General features: G+C 37.7%; 1 protein-coding gene and 1 pseudogene across 9 annotated transcripts in view; one reads left to right on the top strand and one right to left on the bottom strand.

Moving 5' to 3' along the window:
• The window catches only part of LOC105475592 (PHD finger protein 14), a 200,515-nt gene that overhangs the window by 164,656 nt on the left and 11,985 nt on the right, over positions 1-23,874 (bottom strand). For all 9 annotated transcript variants that reach the window (XR_983486.3, XR_011622187.1, XM_011730976.3 and 6 more), the window contains exon 4: positions 18,631-18,775. Coding sequence is in view for 7 of the 9 variants with exons in the window: in XM_011730976.3 (XP_011729278.2) it covers positions 18,631-18,775 (145 nt within the window). In the remaining 2 variants the exon portion in view is untranslated. The remainder of the gene's footprint in view (positions 1-18,630; positions 18,776-23,874) is intronic.
• Positions 3,784-4,245, top strand: LOC105475591 (large ribosomal subunit protein uL23 pseudogene; annotated as a pseudogene).

Genomic DNA, 23,874 nt, shown 5'->3' with positions numbered 1-23,874 from the left:
TATATATTTTTTCAGATTATGCATGTGTGTGTATATATATTATACATAATATATGGATTTATTTCATATATACTATGTTAATAGTTACACTAAATATAGTTAAAATTAATAGTTATAAATTAAACTATATAATTTCATTTAATATTTTAATATACTTTAATACATAACTATATATATCATATGTACACACACAATCTGAAAGTCATATAAAATGTCAAAGAAAATATTTAAAAGGAGTTAGACTGTAACACACAAGATAAGCAAAGGAATCGAAACTCATTAATTTCTTTAATGTCATTAAATTGTGGTTGGCAATCATCATCTTCATCACCTTGTCTAGATATGTATTATTTTAAATGCACTATCATAAAATTAAAAGGAAATACAATTTTCTTCTTGGGATCAGTTTTATTTCCAACAAAAGAGCAAAATGTTATATTCAAAGAAAAATCATAAAACGAAACAATCATCATCAATCTATTTTCTCAAGTGCTATGCAATACCACATGGGAAAAAATACATATTTTCTTTACAAAATAATGTTCCTTTGAAACAAATTCAAACTAGATAAAATCTGCATTCACAGAAGTAGGCAATTACCAAGAGAATAAAGCCCTTAAGGAGCTATCCAATTTATTAACTTCATTCAGCCAAATCAAGGTAAATCACAGCAGTTTACTTTTTATAATAAAGAAAATTTTCAATTACATTTTTAAAGAATATTCCACACACATAGCAAACGTGCACATTTGCACAGAGTTTTAAAACTCCTACAAACAATCTCAGGAATGATTCTGAAATCCATTCCCAGGAAATTCTTCCTTTGTAATCTGGAAGACTAGTGTTGTGCAAGTTCAAAGAACAACCAGCAAGTGTGTACGTATTTTTTCTTCAGCTTCGCTGTCCCTGAAAAATGATCCATACTGTGTCATTATCTTTATAGAGTTCTTTACTTGCCACTTTTACTTGCCACTTATCCCATATTTCTCTGTCATACCTGTTGGGTTTACTGAGATCTAGACCAAAGTTCTAGCACTGTATATTTGCTCCAATTCATTTTAATTAGTGAATAAATACATTCTAAAATCTTTCTCTCTTCCATATAAAACATAAGTATGGGAAAAATATTTTCTTTTTCACATGGGTAAACAACATAAATAATGTATAAACACCTAAAACTCATTTCATATGTGCTCAATGTGTTTCCAATGGGTAATATAGAAGACACATTTCTATGGCCATTTAATTAGGATCAATCTTTGACTAATATATGCTATGCACACAACTCATTTTTAAGAAAAAAAATGTGTTTACAATTGTTTTGAGTTGTATAAAGGTATGGATAATTCCAATCAGTGGAAATGTTCCTCATTCAGCTTTTCACAGAGGGGCCAGTGGACTTCCAGTCTTCCACCTTCTAGCTATGTAACTTTGAACAAACCAAATCTCTGAAGCTTAGTTACTTCATCTGCAGTATGTGTTTAATAATATTTATCCTAATTATATTTCAGTATATATAAAACAGGTATATAAAAGTTGTCATTTAAAAATTTAAAACACTTTTTCTGTACTTAATATATTAGACTTTTGACTATGAAATTCATCAATAAAAAAGATTTTTTTTTAATTTTTTTTTTTTTTTTTTGAGATGGAGTCTCACTCTGTCACCCAGGGTGGAGTGAAGTGGCATGATCTTGGCTCACTGCAAGCTCCGCCTCCAGGTTCACGCCATTCTCCTGCCTCAGCCTCCCAAGCAGCTGGAACCACAGGCACCCGCCACCATGCCCGGCTAATTTTTTTTGGATTTTTAGTAGAGGCAGGGTTTCACCATGTTAGCCAGGATGGTTTCGATATCCTGACCTCGTGATTCGCCCACCTTGGCCTCCCAAAGTGCTGGGATTACAGGTGTGAGCCACCGCACCCGGCCAAAAAAAGATTTTAAAATGAGTAATATTGTTTACGAGAAAGACAGTACCTACAACATGCATAATACTTGTCAGAAACATATCCTAAAGCAGTGACACCAGGGACTGGTTTCGTGAAAAACAATTTTTCCATGGATGGGACAAGGGGATTATTTTGGATGAAACTGTCCCACCTCAGATCATCAGGCATCACATTCTCATAAGAAGTATGAAACCTAGATCCCTCACATGTGCAGTTCACAATAGTGTTTGCGCTTCCATGAGAATCCAATGCTGCCACTGATCTGACAGGAGGTGGAGCTCAGGCAGTAATGCTCGCTCACCAGCTGCTCACCCCCCGCTGTGAGGCCCAGTTCCTAACAGGCCAAGGACCAGTACCACCTGGTTGGGGACCCCCGTCCTAAAGCATAAAAGAAGTAACGTACCAAATGGTTATAACTTGAACATATTCAACTATCCAGTAAACACTCCTAAGGATATCTTTTTGCATACGCTAAAAAACAAAAATGGCCTTGGGCTAGGCTAACAGTAAACTGAAAAATAGGGGGAAACATCTCTTAGTAAGCCTTATCTCATTTAATGAATAGCAACTAAACCAGAGGGCAACTGCTGGTAAGTCACTACCTAACTTCTGTCATGTACTAACATATACCTGACATTTTCCTTCAGACACACTGCAATCAGGATATCAGGATAAGTGACATCATGGTCAGAGGTACCCTAATATTAGAAGATCTTCCCACAAAGATATTTATACTGAGACGCTGCAGCCCTCAAATTTCAAAAAGAAAAGAGATTTAGATGAAGCGAGCACTCTGAAAAGTAATTACAGTAAACAATTATAAATTCAATAAGCAAAATTTGGTGTACTACCTTTTAGCAAAATCTCAACTTAAAAATCTTTATGCAATTACTTGAGAATAAGCATATTTCTCAAAAAAAAAAAAAAGAAGATAAAAGAAATGCAACAAAATACTATGGCTGTCTGGATATTAGGACAATTAGAAATGTTTTTCTTCTCTCTGTTCTATATTTTCCACATTTTATTTAATATTCATGTATTATGACAGGCGAACAGTTTTCTCTAAATAGAGTATTCATGAAGTTCATATTTAACCATGAGATGTTTTTTAAAAATTGCATGGCTAAATTACAATATGGAAGTCTGTCACTGTAAGCACGTGAATTTAGGAACAGAAGACTCTAGCAACACTAGCTGCTTATTACACTTTTTAAAATGTCCCTTTCTTTAGATTGAGTTTTAGATAAAAATTCATTTTGAAACTTAAAAGCTAGTCCCAAAAGAGTTAAGGGGAAAAAAAAATCTATAGGTGTTAACCGTACAGAAAATTGTAAACAACAAAAAAAATCACAAAGTTAAAGGATACAGAACAGGATGGAAAACATAAAAAATATTTGCAAGGATGGAAAATATTTGCAACACATAACAGACAACGAACATTAAAAAAATAATTCCAGTAAGTCAATGAGAAAAGAGACAAAGAGAATCTAACGACTAAGCTTGTCTTTTTTTTTTTTTTTTTTTTTGAGACGGAGTTTCGCTCTTGTTACCCAAGCTGGAGTGCATTGGCGCGATCTCGGCTCACTGCAACCTCCGCCTCCTGGGTTCAAGCGATTCTCCTGCCTCCGCCTCCCGAGTAGCTGGGATTACAGGCGCCCACCACCACGCCTGGCAAATTTTTTGTATTTTTAGTAGAGAAAGGAGTTTCACCACGTTAGCCAGGCTGGTCTCAAACTCCTGACCTCAGGTGATCCACATGCCTTGGCTTCCCAACCTGCTGGGATTACAGGCGTGAGTCACCACGCGAGGCCAAGAAATGACTATGCTTTTCACAAGATGGCACTGAAAGTGAAGGAAGCTCCTGCCCCTCCTAATGCTGAAGCCAAACCGAAGGCTTTTAAGGCCAAGAAGGCAGTGTTGAAAGGTGTCCACAGCCACCAAAAAAAGAAGATCCGCACGTCACCCACCTTCCAGCAGCCCAAGACGCTGAGACTCCGGAGGCAGCGCAGATATCCTAGGAAGAGTGCCCCCTGGAGAAACAAGCTTGACTATTACACTATCAAGTTTCTGCTGACCACTGAGTCAGCCATGAAGAAGATAGAGGACAACAACACACTTGTGTTCATTGTGGATATTAAAGCAAACAAGCACCAGATCAAACAGGCTGTGAAGAAGCTCTATGACATTGATGTGGTCAAGGTCAACACCCTAATTCGGCCTGATGGAGAGAAGACATATGTTCAACTGGCTCCTGATTACAATGTTTTGAATGTTGCCAACAAAATTGGGATCATCTAAACCCGGTCCAGCTGGCTAATTCTAAATATATGTATATGTTTTCACCAGAAAAAAAGAAGAAAAGAAATGACTAAGAAAATGACAGGCAAGTAAGAGAAAACAAAATGTGGCAAATGGCCACAAGATACCAAACTTAATAAGGTGAATGCACATTATAATAAAGAGATTATATCCAAAAGAATAAAATAAAATTTACAAATATGCAATGTTATCAAGCAGTTTGTGCATTGCTGGTAATTACTACAGTCTTTTTGGTAGTCAATCTGGAAATGGTTTTTAAAAGTTTAAATACACTTATCTTTTGACTCAGAAATTTTACTTCCCTGTAATCCCAGCACTTTGGGAGGCCGAGGTGGGCAGATCACAAGGTCAGTAGATCCAGACCATCCTGGCCAACATGGTGAAATCCCGTCTCTACTCAAAACTCTACTCAAAACACAAAAATTGGCCGGGCGTAGTGGCACACGACTGTAGTCCCAGCTACTCAGGAGGCTGAGGCGGGAGAATCGCTTGAACCCAGGAGGCAAAGGTTGCAGTGAGCCGAGATCGCGCCTTTGCACTCCAGGCCGGCGACAGAACGAGACTTCGTCTCAAAAAAATAAAAGAAATTTTACTTCTAGGTATCTATCCCACAGAAATTATTACATATATATACATGGCACATGTTTGTCGGCACTATACATAAGTGAAAAACTTGAAACAAAAAAATAAGTACATTATGGTTGAGCCATTCTATGTATCATTAAAAAGAATGAAATATCCCATATACACTGACATGAGAAGAATTACAGAATTAACAGATGAGTGAAACAAAGCAAGTTGCGGAAAAATATCTTTGCGATTTATCCAATTTATTTAGAGGTGGAGAGAGAAAAGTGGTGGACAGAACAGAGAAAGAGTGAGAAAGAGAGAGAGAAGTGTTTGTGTATATATAAGAGCCTGCTTAAAGGACTCTCACTGGTCAAATTTGGACAATGTAACAAGTATCAGAAACAGCAATCAGTTAACAAATTATAACATATGAGCTCATGGTAATATTGAAAAGGAAAAAAAGTGAAGAGAATTTCTTTACACAGTAAATGCTTCCTAACAAATGTAGGAGGAATTAGAATTAGAATTAGCAAATTTCCATCTTGCAGCCCACATATGTAATCAGTGTAATTGTAATCAGTGACTTTGACAAGGATGCTAAAACTATTAAGCGGAAAGGTGCTAGAGAATGGCATATTAACAAAGTCTCAAAGTTATTACCCCACAGATTTCTCATTAATTACAAATAGAAAAAAAAAAACCTTTAAAATTAAGAGGTCTGTGGTTGACACCACCTGAACTATCACCAATAATGCAATAAATTGACATTAGACTTTTTTTTTTTTTTTTTTTTTTGAGACAGAATCTCACTCTGTTGCCCAGGTTGGAGTGCAGTGACACAATCTTGGCTTACTGTAACCTCCACCTCCCAGGTTCAAGCTATTCTCATGCCTCAGCCTCCCAACTAGCTGGGATTACAGGCTAATTCTTGTATTTTTAGTAGAGACGGGGTTTTGCCATGTTGGCCAGGCTGGTCTCGAACTCCTGACTTCAAGTGACCCACCCACGTTGGCCTCCCAAAGTGCTGGGATTACAGGCGTGAACCACCACACCCAGCCACATTATACATCTTACAAAAAATACTCTTACCAAAAAAAAAAAAAAAGTTTAAGCTGAATCTAATCACAAGAAAACAATGATATATCCAGACTGAGAGATATTCAATATGACATTATAAAAACTAAGATTCTTCAATATGTCAACATCATGAACACCATCAAAAGGGAGAAAAACTGTTCTAGATTAATGGAGACTACAGAGATATAACACAAGTACAACTCATGGTACCTGAATGGATCCTGTGGGGTGTGGAGAAACCATAGTGATAATAGAGGTATAGAGATTGTAAGAAAAGTGTGCATATTATTGGCTATTAAATTAAAAATATATATTTGTGTATATGCATGAGCAAGCAAAAAAAAAAAAAAAAAAAAAAGCCTGGAAGAACAAACACAAAAACTAAAGTTTTAAGCATATTTACCTCTAGGTGGTATAATTATGAGAGATGTTTTCTTTTTTTTTTTTTTTGAGACAAAGTCTTCCTCTGTAGCCCACACTGGAATGCAGTGGTGCAATCTTGGTTCACTGAAGCCTCGAACTCCCTGGCTCAAGTGATCCTCTGCCTCAGCCCCTCAAGTAGTTGGGATTACAGGCGCGAGCCACCACACCTGGCTAATTTTTGTACTTTTTGTAGAGACTGGGTTTCACCACATTGCCCCAGCTGGTCTCAAACGCCTAAGCTCAAGTGATCCACCCACCTCAGTCTCCCAGATGGCTGGGATTACAAGTGTGAGTCACCACGCCCAACTGGGAGATGTTTTCTTAGCTTATTTCTACTGATGTTTTCTACAATGGACATATATCTACATAATAAAATAAAGTTTAAAAACCCCTGGTACACAAGGTACCAGGGACAGATGGGGTAGATTCACACCAAATTGTTAACAGTGATTCCCTATGCAAAAAGAAGTAGAGTTGAGACAGAAAGCATAACTATTTTACATATCTGCTCACATGTTACTTATAATTAAGAAAAAATATTTTAACGAATTAAGATTTTTCAAGGTTGGCCGGGCGCGGTGGCTCAAGCCTGTAATCCCAGCACTTTGGGAGGCCGAGATGGGCGGATCACGAGGTCAGGAGATCGAGACCATCCTGGCTAACACGGTGAAACCCCGTCTCTACTAAGAAATACAAAAAATAGCCGGGCGAGGTGGCAGCGCCTGTAGTCCCAGCTACTCGGGAGGCTGAGGCCGGAGAATGGCGTGAACCCGGGAGGCGGAGCTTGCAGTGAGCTGAGATCCGGCCACTGCACTCCAGCCTGGGCTACAGAGCGAGACTCCGTCTCAAAAAAAAAAAAAAAAAAAAAAAGATTTTTCAAGGTAATAAACTTATACTGTGTATGGGATTCATGCTAAATGTAAATTTTAGCTGTTCTTCTCACAAAAACAAAAAAATGAGTAAGTTCTGCAGAAGGATGGACTTGGTAAACTTTTTAAAAATTGGGTAATTATGTGAGATGATGGATACGTTCATTTCCTTCACTACAGTAACCTTTTTACTATCTATATGAATCCCATAACAACACATTGTATACCTTAAATATACACAATAAAATCTTTAAAAATAAAATTAAAAATAAGATTTTTCAAATATCCAAATAACAGGAAGACAAATGGTAAACACTGGCTTAACGTCTATATATTTAGGTTATATTTGTGGAACAAGAGGAATCTGGGTAAAAAGAAAAGCATATATGAAAGCCCCCAAACACTGGAGAAAAAGGCAAGTGGTATGGGATTCCAGAGAGTCTTGCTATTAGTGTGAACTTTATTTTTAAGGGACTGATTTTAAGCAGAAAATAATATGAACAGACATGCACCAGCACTTTGGGAGGCCAAGTGGGGCAGACCATGAGGTCAGGAGATCAAGACCATCCTGGCCAACATGGTGAAACCCCATCCCTACTAAAAATACAAAAATTAGCTGGGTGTGGTGGTGCATGCCTGTAATCCCAGCTACTCGGGAGGCTGAGGCAGGAGAATTGCTTGAACCCGGGAGGCGGAGATTGCAATGAGCCGAGATCAAGCCACTGCACTCCAGCCTGGCGACACAGCAAGACTCCGTCTCAAAAAAAAAAAAAAAAGAAAGAAAACTCAACCTGAAAACAGTAGAAGAGCTGGAGCAAGAGGAGGCACATCTGTTTAGCAGATACCACCCAAGCTTCCATCTGCACTGACCCTCAACCTTCTATTGGCGCTCACGTCATTACTTTTTGTCATCAGCATTTCATTTTTGCCTCTTCTTTCCTGTGCTTGCCCTAACCATTATTAAGAGGAATAAAAAATCTTAATTTTTGGCCGGGCACAGTGGCTCACACCTGTAATCCCAGCACTTTGGGAGGCAGAGGCAGGTGGATCACCAGAGGCAGAGGAGTTCGAGACCAGCCTGACCAACATGGAGAAACCCCGTCTCTAATTAAAATACAAAAAATTAGCCAGGCATGGTGGTGCATGCCTGTAGTCCTAGCTACTCTGGGAGGCTGAGGCAGGAGAATTGCTTGAACCTAGGAGGTGGAGGTTGCAGTGAGCTGAGATCGCTCCATTGCACTCCAGCCTGGGCAACAAGAGCAAAACTCCGTTTCAAAATAAATAAATAAATAAAATAAAAAGTCTTAATTTTTAGAAAGCTCATTGTCAACCTTATACTTGCCTTATACCAGGAACCATGCTTCATTCTACATTGCTCTGGCTCCTCCCATGATCTATACCTGTGGCTGTCTAAGCTCCAGCATGACATCATCCACATTGTAGAGTTCCTTTTATCGCCCCATTCTTACTTTCTTCTAAACCAACGTCTCTCAAAGGATGATCCTCCCCATCTCCTACATGAGGAATCTTGAAGCACCTTTTAAAATTATACACACATTAGGGGAGGCTGAGGCAGGAGAATCACTTGAACTCAGGAGGTGGGGGTTGCAGTGAGCCCAAATTGCACCACTGCACTCCAGCCTGGGCAACAGAGTGAGACTCTGTCTCAAAACAGACAAACAAGTTAAAACACACACACACACACACACACACACACACACAAACAGAAATAAGGAGTAATTTCCTCAACTAGAGCATAAAGAAACTCTACAAAAAAACCTATAGCTAACATCATACTTAACGATGAGAAACTAGAAGCTTGCCCACAAAGATGAGGTATGAGGCAAGGAAGTTCTCTGTCACTACTGTTTTTTAGACAAGAAAGGGAAATAAAAACATACACACTGGAAAGAAAGAAAGAAAATCATCTTTGCTTTCAAATGACATGACTGTCTAAGTAGAAAATCTGGAAGAGTAGCCAAAAATTTCCTGGAACTAAAAAGCAATTATAGCAAGACTGCAGTATACAAAGTTAATATACAAAAGCCAACTGCTTTCTTATGAAAGCAATGAACAAGTAGAATTGAAATTAAAGACAAAATTCCACTTACATTAGCACCCCCCAAAAAATACTTAGATATAAATCTAACAAAATATTGCCAAGATCTCTATGAAGAAAACTACAAAACTCTAATGAAAAAAATCAAATAACTAACTAAATAAATGTTTATTATGTTCATGAATAAAAAAGCTCAATATTGTCAAGATGTCATTTCTTCCCAACTTGATCTATAGATTCTATACAATCCCAGTCAAAATTCCAGCATGTAATTTTGTAGATATTGCATATTGACTCTAAAGTTTACATGGAGAAGCAAAAACCCAGAAGAGCTAACATAATATTGAAGGGAAAAAAACAAGTCAAAGGGGTAACACTACTCAATTTCAAGACTTACTATGAAGCTGCAGTAATCTAGACAGTGTGGTATTAATCAAAGAACAGACAAATAGGTCAGTCGACGAACAAACTGAGCCCAGAAAAAGACCCAAATAAATACAGTCAACTGATCTTTGACAAAGGAGCAAAGGCAATACAACGGAGCACAGACAGCTTTTTTAACAAATGGTGATAGAACAACTGAACACACACGTGCAAAATAATTAATTCGGAGACAGGCCTTACACTCATAACAAATATTAATTCAGACCCCAAATGTGAAAGGCAAAATTGTAAAAATTTTAAAATTTTTAATTAAGAAAATTTACAATTAAAAAATTATAAAACTAGAAAATAACATGGGAGAAAATCTAGATAACCTTAAGCATAGCAACGACTTTTTAGATACAAGACCAAAAGCATAATAAAGAAAAGAAATAATTTATAAGTTGGACTCCATTAAAATGTAAAACTTCTGCTCTGTGAGAGATACTGTCAAGAGAATAAAAAGATAAGCTACAGACTGGGAGAAAATATTTGCAAAAGACCTATCTGATAAAGAACTGTTATCCAAAATATACAAGGAAGTCTTAAAACTTAACAATAAGAAAACAACCCAATTTTTTAAAATGGGCAAAAGATCTGAATAGACACCTCATCCAAGAAGATATACAAAAGGCAAATAAGGGTCGATGTGGTGGCTCACGCCTGTAATCCCAACACTTTGGGAGGCCAAGGCAGGTGGCTCACTTGAGGTCAGGAGTTTGAGACCAGCCTGGCCAACATGGCGAAACCCCGTCTCTACTAAAACTAAAAAATTAGCCGGGTGTGGTGGTGTGCACCTGTAATCCCAACTATACAGGAAGCTGAGGCACGAGAATCACAGGAACCTGGAAGACAGAGGTTGCAGTGAGCCAAGATTACCCCACTGCACTCCAGCCGGAACAACAGAGCAAGACTCCATCCAAAAAAAACAAAAAAGGCAAATAAGCATATGAAAAGATACTCCACATCATACAACAGAAACTCCAATCATACAACATACAAAATCAATCATACAACAGAAACTCCAAAATTTAAAAGGGAAATGGGAAATTATTTAAACTAGAGGATGAAAGTAGTAGCATAATTTTTTTAAGTCAAAATTTATTTTTTACCTTTTTGCATCTTTACTTGGAACATATATAAAGTTCACAGAATTCAAACTACTACCAACAAATTAATTATATAACATAAAGATTTACCTAAAGAGGTGAAAGACTATTCAGCTTCCCTATTTATGCATCAATTTCCCTCTCCTTCTCTAACTTTCTTCCTTCTCTGTAATAAAAATAGGTCTCCGATTCTCATTAACTAGTTTTGGGAATTAAATGAGTTATCATTAGCAAAGTCTCAAAAATATTTATAACTTGGACTGCCATCAAAGCCAGTTAAATCAATTACACAAGAAGAGTTGTTACATGACTTTATATAGATACAACATCCTGTTGACTTAATTGGCATTACCACTCAGCTTGATCATCTCATTTGTCTGCCTTGATTCAGACTTTTTAAATGTTTCTGAAAATCAAAGCTACTTTGGAAAGAAGGTAGATTTTCCAGTACTGAGGCTATTCATCTGAAGCAGGGGTCCTATTATGAACTTTTAATAGCTGTAAGCATGTCAGTGGAACTAATATTGTGCCCTTACAGAAATCTATGTTTATCTGAAGAATGAATCTACTGGGAAAGAACTCATCCTAAGTTAAGAGTCCAAGGAGCAAAACATGACTCAAAAACAGACCACAGAGCGAGGTTCATTTTGAAATTTACATGGAACTAGTCCCCAGTGGGCTCAAGCTTGTGTCCTAAAGTAAAAGCTATAGTAAAAGAGTTGCTTAACTATTATAGATGTGAGACATTGAGACCACAAGGCATCAGCAGCCCAAGTATCAGCAACAAGAGACAGTACCCTCAAAGCAGATGAGGAACTATATATTCAAATACCTCCAGGGACTAGGCAACTAACAAAAATGAGTAAGTGGTTTGAGAGACCACTGTGGTGAACTGGAGACCACAGGCCTTACTAGCAGGGAGCAGCCTTATTCAGCTCCAGCAGATTGTGCTAGAAGAAACTGAAAACTACTGCAAGGGCAGGCATATGCCTTTAGTGCCTTTAGTTGCAGCTACTTGGGAAGCTGAAACAAGAAGACTGTTTGAGCCCAGGAGTTTGAGGCAAGCCTGGGACACTCCATCACTTAAAACAACAACAGCGACAACAGCAGTAAAAAACTCTAGTACCACCAGAACTTTGCAAAAGCAGCTTGAAATCCTAAATGTGTAAGATTTCCCAATGTTTAAATGTTAGCAACCAATTCAATTACTTAAAACTACTGTGCTAGCCTAAAAAATACATCCAAGGTCAATGACCACAATCTAAGAAGTAGACCTAAGAATGACTTAAGAAGTAGAGATGGTACTCACCATTATAATGAAGCAGAGAAAAAGAGAGATAGTGCCCTCAGCATCATAAGAGAATCACCAAAACTAACAGAACTCATCATAACTGCATCACACATCAGCAATGACATTCATGGATATAAGCAGCAGTAACATGTTTGTGATCATCAGTGATCAATGTAACAAACACTGCCAAAGTACCTGCTACTCCTGAGTTAACATATTATTTACCTACTCCCAGGAATCTGAACCACACCTGGAGAAGAAAAATACAAATATATACAACCATGTTTACTTTTCTCAGTAACAGTATTCATTACCACTAATATCACATTCATATGAATGAATATATTTATATTAATGAGCCCTTTTTATTCATTACCACTAATATCAAGTGGTCTTATTGCTGTCTATGTGTGTGTGTATATATATGTGTGTGTGTGTGTGTATACATATATATTTTAGGTATATATTTCCTTATTCAGTTTATTCTCCCAAATAAATTTTATACAACTCTGCCTCCCCAAATCTCTAACTCCCCACTGTCCCCACTCTCTGCTAATGGCTTTGCTTCCTATTTCACTGAGAAAACAAGAAACATTTTAAAAATAACTTACACATGCTCCAACTACCACATCTAACAACCTACCTACATTTGGACCCATATATCCTTTTTTCCCTAATTACTATGGTTACTCTTATCCACTCAATCTCTCTACTTGGTACTGGATCTCATCCCCTCTAATCTTGCACTCAAAACCTTTGTTCCAGCAATTGTTCCCCCTTCTTTCCTTACTATTTTCCTTATATCACCAATCTCCCATTCCACTGGGTCACCTCCATCAGCACACAACATGCTACATAATCTCTGCACATGTGGTAGGCAGCCTCTAAGATAGCCCTTAATAATCAGTGCCTCCTGGTATTTATACTCTTAGAATGCCCCCAACTACATCTGACTAGGGTTGGCTTGTGTGAACAGCAGAATATGGGAGAAATGGTTGTATGTACTACCAATATTAGATTATAAAATATACTAGTACTCTTATACAACTGCTTCCATCTCTTTCTCTCTTTGATCACTTACTCTGAAGCCAGCTGCCCTTCATGAAGACATTCATGCAGTTTATGAGGGAGGTCCATGCAGTAGGAAACTGAGGTCTCTGGCCAACAGCCATCAAAGAACTGAAGCCTACCAACAACTATTTGACTTAGCTTAGAAGCAAATCCTCCAGGTCCAGCCAAACCTTAAAATGACTACAGCCTAGGCTATGGCTTTGACCTGCAACTTCATGAGAGACTCTAAGTCAGAACAACCCAACCAACTGCTCCCAGATTTCTTAACCTTTAGAAATAATGTGAAATAATAAATGTTTGCTGTTTTAAGCTGCTATGTTTTGGGATAATTTGTTCCACAGCAGCAGATAATTAACACAGCATCTAAAATAAGAAGGAAAAAATCCTCCCTCAATTTCACATCCCTTTTCCCATCTCCTAGCTTCTCTTTATATAAAAACTCATCATAGGAATTGCACGTGGTCACTTTTTGCACTTCCCCTTCTTTTATTCTCACTTTGAACTCTCTCAGATCAAGATGGCCAATGACCCTCGTGTTACTAAATTCAATGATGTATTCTCAGTTAAAATGTGTTTTTGCCCTGCTTGAGAATATTAAACTCTACTATACAGAAACAAAATGAGATCAATAAAACTTACATGTGTATGTATAGATAAAAAGTAAAGCATGTATGCATTAAACACAGACAGAAAGGGACAGAAGGACCAAGATGTATCTAACGTTCTTGAGGCAAATATGCAAAAAGCACCAAAGAGTCAGAATACATTAAATATATATGAGACACTTAGAACTCAATATTCATGAGGCCTTAATTTGGCCACCCATTGGTGATACCTATTCTGTCCACTGACTAACAAATACAAATAAAACCTATGGCTGTTGAGTAGATTAACTGGAGAGCTAACACCATGACCAGGCATACTTGTTCCTGTATCTTCCTGAGAGTGTGTGTATCTGTGGCCCAGGGCACCTACCTTGTGGGCTCTGGTTCTCACAACCGCAGCATTAGCAAAGAAGGCTGATAAGCCAAAACGTATAAACATTATACCCCAGGAATGATTTAGGTAGTATGGTCCTTCTATCCTACTTAAACCTCAGTCTAAATGTACCCCAGGAATGATTTAGGTAGTATGGTCCTTCTATCCTACTTAAACCTCAGTCTAAATGTGTTAACTTATCCTCTATCTTTCCCCTTGCTTCTGTGTATTTTATATTTATTTAATGAATCATGTGATACAAACATTTTTTCAATTAGTTTTTTTTTTTCAATAACCTCTGGGATAGCTTGCCTGGTGGTGTACTTGAAGTCCAGCATTGAATTAAGGTGATTTCCCACTCTTAAAAACATTATTTGATACATTTACTGACTTTCTCTTTTTGAAACATTTTTCTCTGGGTCACCACCCATGGTTCTCATATCTCACTGGCCATGTGTTCCCCACCTCCTCTAAAGTACTAGGATGACTTTATCACATTTAGTCTTACATCTTTGCATAACATCTTCAGGCTGATAAGTCCCAAATTTAAATTTCTAGTCCTAATATCTTACATAAACACAGTGTAAAACCAAACTTTTACTATCTACCTCAAAACCAATTCCTCTCTTAGATAACTGCAATGGTCTCCTAAATATTTTCCTAGTTGCCCACCTTAGATTCACTTCAGTATACTCCCAACCCAGCAGTCTGAGTGATCCTTCCAAAATATGAATCAAACCATATTAATCCTCTGCTCAAAACCCATGCTATGGCTTCCCATATCCATCACAATAAAATCTAAAATCAGTACCAGAATCTGCAAGACCCCAGCTGGATTACTACCATCTCTACTCCCACCACTAACCAGCTTGCTCAGCCAGTTCTAGTCATACAAACTTCTGTGCCACTATACAAACACTCAAGCATGTTACCACTTCAAGATTTTTTTTTTTTTTTGAGACAGAGTCTCACTCTGTCACCCAGACTGGAGTACAGTGGCTCGATCTCAGCTCACTGCAACCTCCACCTCCTGGGTTCAAGCCATTCTCCTGCCTCAGCCTCCTGAGTAACTAGGACTACAGGTACACGCCACCAAGTCCAGCTAATTTTTTGTATTTTTAGTAGATATGGCGTTTCACCATGTTGGACAGGTTGGCCTTGAACTTCTGACCTCAAGTGATTCACTGCCTCCCAAAGTGCTGGGATTACAGGCATGGGCCATTGTGCTTGGCCAAGATCTTTACATTCACTACTCCCTCTGCTTGCAGTGCTCTTTCCCGATATATTTACATGACTTGCTCTTTTACTTCCTTTAGGTCACTGCTCAAATATCCTCTTATCAGAGTGGGCTTACCTTATCAACTTTTTTTTTTTTGAGACAGAGTCTCCCTGTGTCACCCAGGCCAAAGTGCACTGGCGCAATCTCAGCTCACTGCAGCCTCCACCTCCTAGGTTCCAGCGAATCTCTGCCTCAGCCTCCCGAGTAGCTGGGATTACAGGCACACACCACCATGCCAGATTAATTTTTGTATTTTTAGTAGAGATGTGGTTTCACCATGTTGTCCAGGCTGATCTCGAACTCCTGACCTCACGTGATCCGCTTGCCTTGGCCTCCCAAAGTGCTGGGATTTATAGGCGTGAGCCACTGTGTCTGGCCCCTTATCAACTTTTATAAATACAAACTTCTGCCAACTCACCCAACCACCCTCACGCATAGCATTCCTATACTCCTTGTCCAACTTCGTGTTTCTTAAGAATCTGGGCCACCAACTGAGAGATATTTATTGGTTTGCTTACTGCCTGCCTGTCCAGACATTAAGTTCCACCAGGTCAACAATTCGTACATTCTATTTCATATGCCTAAAATTTACAGAATATCAAGCACATAGAAGGTACTCAACAAACATTACTAAAAATATAAATAACAGTAACTGGAGATATTCCCACAGTGAGTGTTAGCAGCAAAAAAGGGCAGCTCCACATGAAGACAAGAGGATTAGCTAGAGAATCACAGATCCTGCCAAGTCCCACAAGTCCAGCAGACTCCCAGAATTACTTGGGACAAGGGCTGTAATACCAGAAAAGCAGGTAAGAGAAAAGCCATAGAAATACTGTTTTGTGGTAGTCACAGCCCTGATTAAAAAATAATAATAATAATTAATTGGTAAGAAAAATAACTTTACCACAGGTAAACCAGAAAGACACTCTCCCAACCAAGTGATCAAAATATCACCAGTATGCTAAATTGGTAGGCTTATGCAATAAAACAGAGAAAAAAAGGAAGGTAATATCACCAGTAACTGCACAAATAAATATAATATGCTTCCTAATACAATGCACTAAGAACACTACATAACTTCTGTGGTATTCCTGCCAAAAGCATATAACCCAAATCTAATCATATTAGGAACATTCTGTAAAAACAAAACAAAACAAAACAAAACAAAAAAACTGGTCTATATTTAAAAATGGTCTATGACATAAAACACAGAAACTCAAGGACTGTTCCACATTAAAGATGACTAAATAGACATGACGATTAAATGCAATACATGATCCTGAGTTTTATTTTGTTAGAAATGACATTGTTGAGACAATTGGCAAAATCTGAATACAATCTATATAGATTAGATAAAACAGTATTTCATCAATGTTAACTTCCTGACTTTGATAATTATGTGGTTATGTAAGATAATGCCTTTTTTTTTTTTTTAATTTTGAGACAGAGCCTCCCTCTGTTGGCCAGGTTGGAGTAAAGTGGCACAATCTCAGCTCGCTGCAACCTCTGCCTCCTAGGTTCCAGTGATTCTCCTGCCTCAGGCTCCCGAGTAACTGGGATTACAGGCATTAGCCACCACACCCAGCTAATTTTCGTATTTTTAGTAGAGATGGGGTTTCGCCATGTTGGCCAGGCTGGTCTCAAACTCCCGACCTCAGGTGACCCGCCCACCTCAGCCTCCCAAAGTGCTGGGATTACAGGCGTGAGCCACCGCACCTGGCCCTTTGCTCTTAAGAAATACATACTATTGGCCAGGCACAGTGGCTCACGCCTGTAATCCCAGCACTTTGGCAGGCTGAGTCAGGTGGATCACTTGAGGCCAGGAATTTGAGACCAGCCTGGCCAACATGGCGAAATACCATCTCTACTAAAAATACAAAAATTAGCCGGGCATGGTGGCAGGCACCTATAATCCCAGCTACTCGGGAGGCTGAGGCAGGAGAATCGCTTGAACCTGGGAGGCGAAGGATGCAGTGACCTGAGATCGCGTTGCTGCACTCCGGCCCGGACAATAGAGCAAGACTCTCTCTCAAAAATAAAAGCACATCTATGAAAGAAGAAGCTACAAAAAATTGATAGAATGTAAGTATTTTAAGAATACTTTCTATCAGACTAAAATAGTCAACTTTTTCCTACTTCTGAATTTTATTTAAAAACTAAAAAAAATTTTTTTAAATTTAAAATTAAAAAAAAAAACTGGAAATAAGGCCTGGCACACTGGCTCATGCCTGTAATCTCAGCACTCTGAGAGGCTGAGGCAGGCAGATTGCTTGAGGTCAAGACCAAGTCTGGGCAACATAGCAAAACCCCGTCTCTACAAAAAGAAAAAAAAAATTTTAATTAAAAAAAAAAAAAAGAAATAGTATCATAAAATACAATACCATAACCCTGACCTTTAAAGAAATACTGATTTCCATATAGTATTTCTATTTTCATTATTTAAATTTTTTTTTTTTAATGAAGATGACCGGGGGACCAGGTGCTGTGGCTCACACCTATAATCCCAGCACTTTGGGAGGCTGAGGCAGGCGGATCACTTAAAGTCAGGAGTTTGAGACCAGCCTGGCCAATGTGGTGAAATCCCGTCTCTACTAAGAACACAAAAATTGGCTGGGCACGGTGGCTCATGCCTGTAATCCCAACACTTTGGGTGGCCAAGGTGGGTGGATCATGAGGTCAGGAGTTAAGACCAGCATGACCCATGTGGTGAAACTCCATCTCTACTAAAAATACAAAAATTAGCCGGGCGTGGTGGCTCATGCCTGTAATCCCAGTTACTCAAGAGGCTGAGGCAGAATAGTTTGAACCCGGGAGGCGGAGGTTGAAGTGAGCTGAGATAGCACCATTGTACTCTAGCCTGGGCGACAGAGCGAGACACCATCTCAAAAATAAATAAATTAAAATAAAATAAAAAAGAACACAAAAATTAGTCAGGTGTGGTCGTGGACACCTGTAGTTCCAGCTACCCAGGAGGCTGAGGCAGCAGAATCGCTTGAACCCCGGAGGTGGAGGTTGCAGTGAACCGAGATTGTGCCACTGCACTCCAGCCTGGGCGACAGAGTGAGACTCTACCTCAAAAACAAAGAAAAGATAACCTGAAAAATAGCACCCATACTTTGATGATTTAGCATTATTTCAACCAAAACACCATGAAATACTGTAAAACGAGCCACAGTCAGCCATTTCTAAAAAGAGAGAAAAGAGAGCAACATTACCTTCATGGACCGTAATGCCACAATTGTCACACTGAATTATTTCATCAGCATCCTCACTATTATCTCCCAGACAAACACAGCAAATCAGAATATGGTCCATTTTTTGAGAGCTCCAGTTTTGACTCTTCTCAAGAATCAGCGAGTCCTAATATTAAAATATTAACATATATCAGAAAATCACATTTAAAGTTAAAAAAAAATTAATCACTAAAATTCTCTTTATTAAACATTATTATATGCACTTCCAAATGTATGCCCCATTTTCCATTCTTTTATTAACTCCAAAGTACATTATATTTGAGAAATATATACTTGACGTCTTTGTTAAAGAACACTACAAGCACCCTCTTATTTAATTTTTCACTTCTCTGCAAGCTTCGTATTCTCTCTCCTCTTGGAGAGACGATATGAAAAAGCAGGCATGCAACTAACAACTCTTGATCTGCTTTGCCCCTTAAACCAGGAAAAACGAAAAATGAATCCACAAGTAATCAAAGTAATCACTGATCTTATACATGTGTTTTAAAAGTACAGGACATGATTCTTACACTTTAGGAGCTTATAATCCTACCTAGAGGAGACAAGACACACATATGCAAAATAGGAAGAAATCAATTCAAAATAATGTATAAGCAAGTATATATGTGATGGCAGACTTAAGGACTCTATACTCCTTAAGTACTGGGGAATTCAGAAATTCCAGCATTATCAAACTACTGTAAGATAGATGCATGAGAGCCTGCCTAGGTATATGAATATACACAGATACAGAAAATAATCTAAAAAAGGATCCAGATTGACTAGCTGCTAGAAGGGTCAGAGAACTCTATTAATTAGGTTTATATCAAGAAATATCTAGTGTAAACTGGTAATGAAGACATCTAGCTAGTGATACTACAAAAAGAGAGGATGGGATCAGTGGCTCACGCTGGTAATCCCAAATACTGTGGGAGGCTGAAGTAGGAGGATCACTTGAGGCCAGGAGTTTGAGACCAGCCTGGGCAACAGAGTGAGATCCCGTTTTTACAACATATTTTAAAATTAGCTGGGCATGGTGATGCATGCCCTTAGTCCCAGGTACTCAGGTGGCTGAGGCGGGAGGATCACTTGAGCCCAGAAATTCAGTGCTGCAGCCAGCTATTATTATGTCACTGCACTCCAGCCTGGGGGACAGAGCAAGATTGTCTCAAAAAGAAAGAAAGAAATAGGAAGACATATTAATAAACATTTAAAAGATAAAATTCAGAAGAAGAGGGTCTGCTTGTTTTCATTTAAACCTTCTGCATTATAGAGTTAAACTTTAAAAAAGTTAACAAGAAAATGATTATTGCATATTTAATAGATTGTGCTTAACATTACCTATAATAAAAGATGGTACTTGAGTCCATACATTTTTATTTATCAACCTAACAATATTCAGAAATAAATTTAATAAATTAGTTTCATACCATACACTCATTATACATTTTTCATAATATATTTCATAAATATATTTTATTATTTTTATATTTTTATATTCTTTTAAACTCAACCAATATCCAAAAGTAACATTTGGAGCCATCATTTAAACAGCAATTTGTGACACTTGAATATACTTGAAGGTCACAATTAATAATTCAACATACTTTGTGTGTAACATCTAAAATTGCAGCAGATTTGTAAAACAATCAGAAAAGAATGCAAATGTCAACAAGAATATAGTATCATTTCTCTTAAGAATTCTAGTATTTTTAAGTTCTGCATTTTGCTTCTCTATGTTATAAAACCAAAAAAATAGGTCTGGGGCTGACAAGTGACTGGCAAATAAAAGTGAAAACGTCCTAAATAAAACTCATCTGGTTTTACAGTACAAGAGTAAGCAAACAAAAATCTGCCCAGATTTTCATACTATTAGTCATGCTTCAAAGTTGACATGAAATCAAACATTTTAAGTTTCTTTCTCACCTCTCACTTATTCGCTACTGAACCTCGAAGTTGTAATTTCTTTATCTGCAAAATGGCGATAAAAATAATATCTACCTCAGGAGGTTATAAGAATTAACAATAGACGGCAAGAATGTTCCTGGCACAAAGTAGACACTCAATAAGTGTTCAATGCCTTTTCCTTTCCGCTGTATCTCTTGTTAAGGTGGTTCAAAAAGAGGATCATGAACTGATGATTTATTACACTGAGGATCTTCCTTGTGCCCCCAAAAGAAAAGTTGCGAGCCTCAATGAACACTGCTACTTTAAATATCATCCCCATGGTAAGTCCAAAGAAGACTTTCCTTAGAGAGCTTCCTGGCTAACACGGTGAAACCCCGTCTCTACTAAAAAATACAAAAAAACTAGCCGGGCAAGGTGGCTGGCGCCTGTAGTCCCAGCTACTGGGGAGGCTGAGGCAGGAGAACGGCGCAAACCCAGGAGGCGGAGCTTGCAGTGAGCTGAGATTGGGCCACTCCACTCCAGCCTGGGCGACAGAGTGAGACTCCGTCTCAAAGAAAAAAAAAAAAAGAATACCACATCTAAGTTTAAAAAAAAAAAAAATTACAGACTACAAAATAATCTAGCAAACAATCAGAGTTTGGAAATTAGGATGCTACATGTCTTTATGGACTGTGTGGTAATTTCTCTGGTGAAATTAAAATTAATCAGCCCTGGAAAAAAGGTTTACCCACATGGGAAACAAGTAAATTTCAAAAGGTCAGAAAAAGTTGTATCAAAATGCAGTTCTAATTCCTCTATTTTCCTATTTTTCCATTTTGCTCAGAAAAACCATAAATGCCTAAATCATATCTCTACGCCAATTTCTCTCCACATCTATTATCATTTACAGGCACAGAAAACAACATTAACTAATGTTTCTGGCCCTCTGATCCTCATGACTTCAGACTCTTAATAGAAATGTAATGCAAAGAAGGAAATAGGGAAAACTAGAGATAAAATATTTCCCTAACCAAATATCTGGCAGACAATGTTTCAACTGGAAAATCTAAATAACACATCCTCCTTAAAAAAATTAGGATCTTAAGTTTTCGTTTTTGCTTTTTTTGTTTGTTTGTTTGAGACGGAGTTTCGCTGTTGTTGCCCAGGATGGAGTGCAATGGTGAGATCTCGGCTCACCGAAACCTCTGACTCCCAGGTTCAAACAATTCTCCTGCCTCAGCCTCCCGAGTAGCTGGGATTACAGGTATGTGCCACCACGGCCAGCTAGATCTCAGTTTTAACACATCAAACATAGGTTTAAGCACACTTATGATTAGATCAATACAAAACCTGATTTATTATCATCTGTTGTTAGGATATTTCTGAGGACATACATCATCTTTCAAGATTTTAGAGAAAGTAGTTAAGCTGAAGCTTTTAACATAAAATTTCTAAAATATGGTTTTACATAAAAATAGACATCAGGAAAATAGGTTTTGAATGGCAAAAAAGTACCACCTAGAAAATAACTTTAATATTGTGGAATAATGTAATGGAATCCAATGTAATTATAGGAAGAATAAGTGATACTACATGAATAAATCAATCACTACTTATAGTAAATATTTCATTTTTTCCATCAGGATTTAAAACTTACCCCCAAAATGATAACACTGATCAATGTTCTTCACAGGCTCTAAAATATGCTTACTGTTCATTTATATATATATATGTTCCACGTATGATTGTAAATGATATATACAATAGGCTAAATTTTATCTAAACACATGTGTTTAATACAAGGAAATTCCAGCACATTTCCTGTAAAATTAGAATTAAAAGAATCCTACTGCCCTGAAGAAAAAATTATTATATCAAAAAGCTTGACCAATCATACTTCCTCTAAGTTTTTAGAAAAGGTCAAATTCTCGTGAATCTCAATATTTATATAACGTTACAGAACTGACTTTTTTTTAGGACTCAGAGCAATTTGTTTCATTTTGCAATGTGTAAAAAGGCAACTGATTAGTAAATTAGAAGTCTCAAATAGCAGTGGATATTTATAAATTTTGGCAAAATTTTTACATTTTAATTCACAAAAATCAGGTGACAATTGCCATTTCTTAATATGACACCTAATATCTGTAACAGAGCCTTTTATGGAAAAGAAAATTCTACTCAGCAAAGAACATAAAGTTATATTTATAAAGCAGTAATCCAAAATCCAAACTGTCTCCAATTTTAAGTATTTTCCATGAGAAAAGAACTCTTTCTTTTACAAAACAAAAATGCCAATTCTATTGACATAATTTACTGTCATGTATTAATTCTCAGTTTCAAAATCTTGAAAATGGGAACCATTTCAGAAAATACTAAACTGCCTTCTCCAAAAAACTTACCTCAGAAAACTAAAGGGCAAGATAATCTTAAGGAATCTCAAAGCTGCAAGATTAACGGCTGAAAAAGACATACAACCATATTTCAAGGGGATTCTTCAGACTGCACTAAATCCAAAAAATGCCAGAAGGTCATTGACAAAAACAGGTGCCTGTTTGCAAGTTGGAATTTATCTAATGCCCAGTTCTAGAGCAGCAGTTCTCAACGTGTGGTCCAGTGAATTCTCTTTCAGCAGGTATAAAAAGTAAAGTCAATTTTCATAATGATACTAAGACACTATTTGTCTTGTTCACTCTTTCTCTCATGGGAGTAAAATGAAGTTTTCCAGACACTATATAAAATGGGATCTGACAACTTGTGTGCTTACTCAGTTTTAATTTGAAATGGTAAATATCAACACATATTATCCACATAAATATTAACGGTTGTCCTCAATAATTTTTAAAACTGTAAAAGAGCTATGTGTGGTGGCTCACACCTGTAATCTCAACACTTTGGAAGGCTGAAGCAGGAGGATTGCTTGTGGTCAAGAATTTGACATGAACCTAGGCAACATAGTAAGATACCGTCTCCACAAAAAAAATAATAATAATAATCAAAAATAAAAGCACATGGTCGTACACCTGTAGTCTCAGCTTCTCCGAAGGCTGAGGTGGGAGAATTGCTTGAGCCTGGGAGATCAAAGCTGCAGTTAGCCATGATCACGCCACTGCACCCCAGTCTGGGCAACAAAGCAAGACCCTGTCTCAAAAAAAAATAAAAATTAAAAAAATTTTAAAATGAGGCCAGACGTGGTGGCTCATGCCTATAATCCCAGCACTTTGGGAGGCCAAGGCAGGTGGATCAATTGAGGTCAGGAGTTGGAGAACAGCCTGGCCAACATGGTGAAACCCCATCTCTACTAAAAATACAAAAATGTACTGGGCATGGTGGCACGCACCT

The sequence above is a fragment of the Macaca nemestrina genome, chromosome 4 (assembly GCF_043159975.1).
Source record: "Macaca nemestrina isolate mMacNem1 chromosome 4, mMacNem.hap1, whole genome shotgun sequence".
NCBI classification, from domain to species: domain Eukaryota; kingdom Metazoa; phylum Chordata; class Mammalia; order Primates; family Cercopithecidae; genus Macaca; species Macaca nemestrina.
The sequence above is the reverse complement of the archived record's forward strand: the minus strand, read 5'-3'. Positions and strand labels throughout refer to the sequence as shown.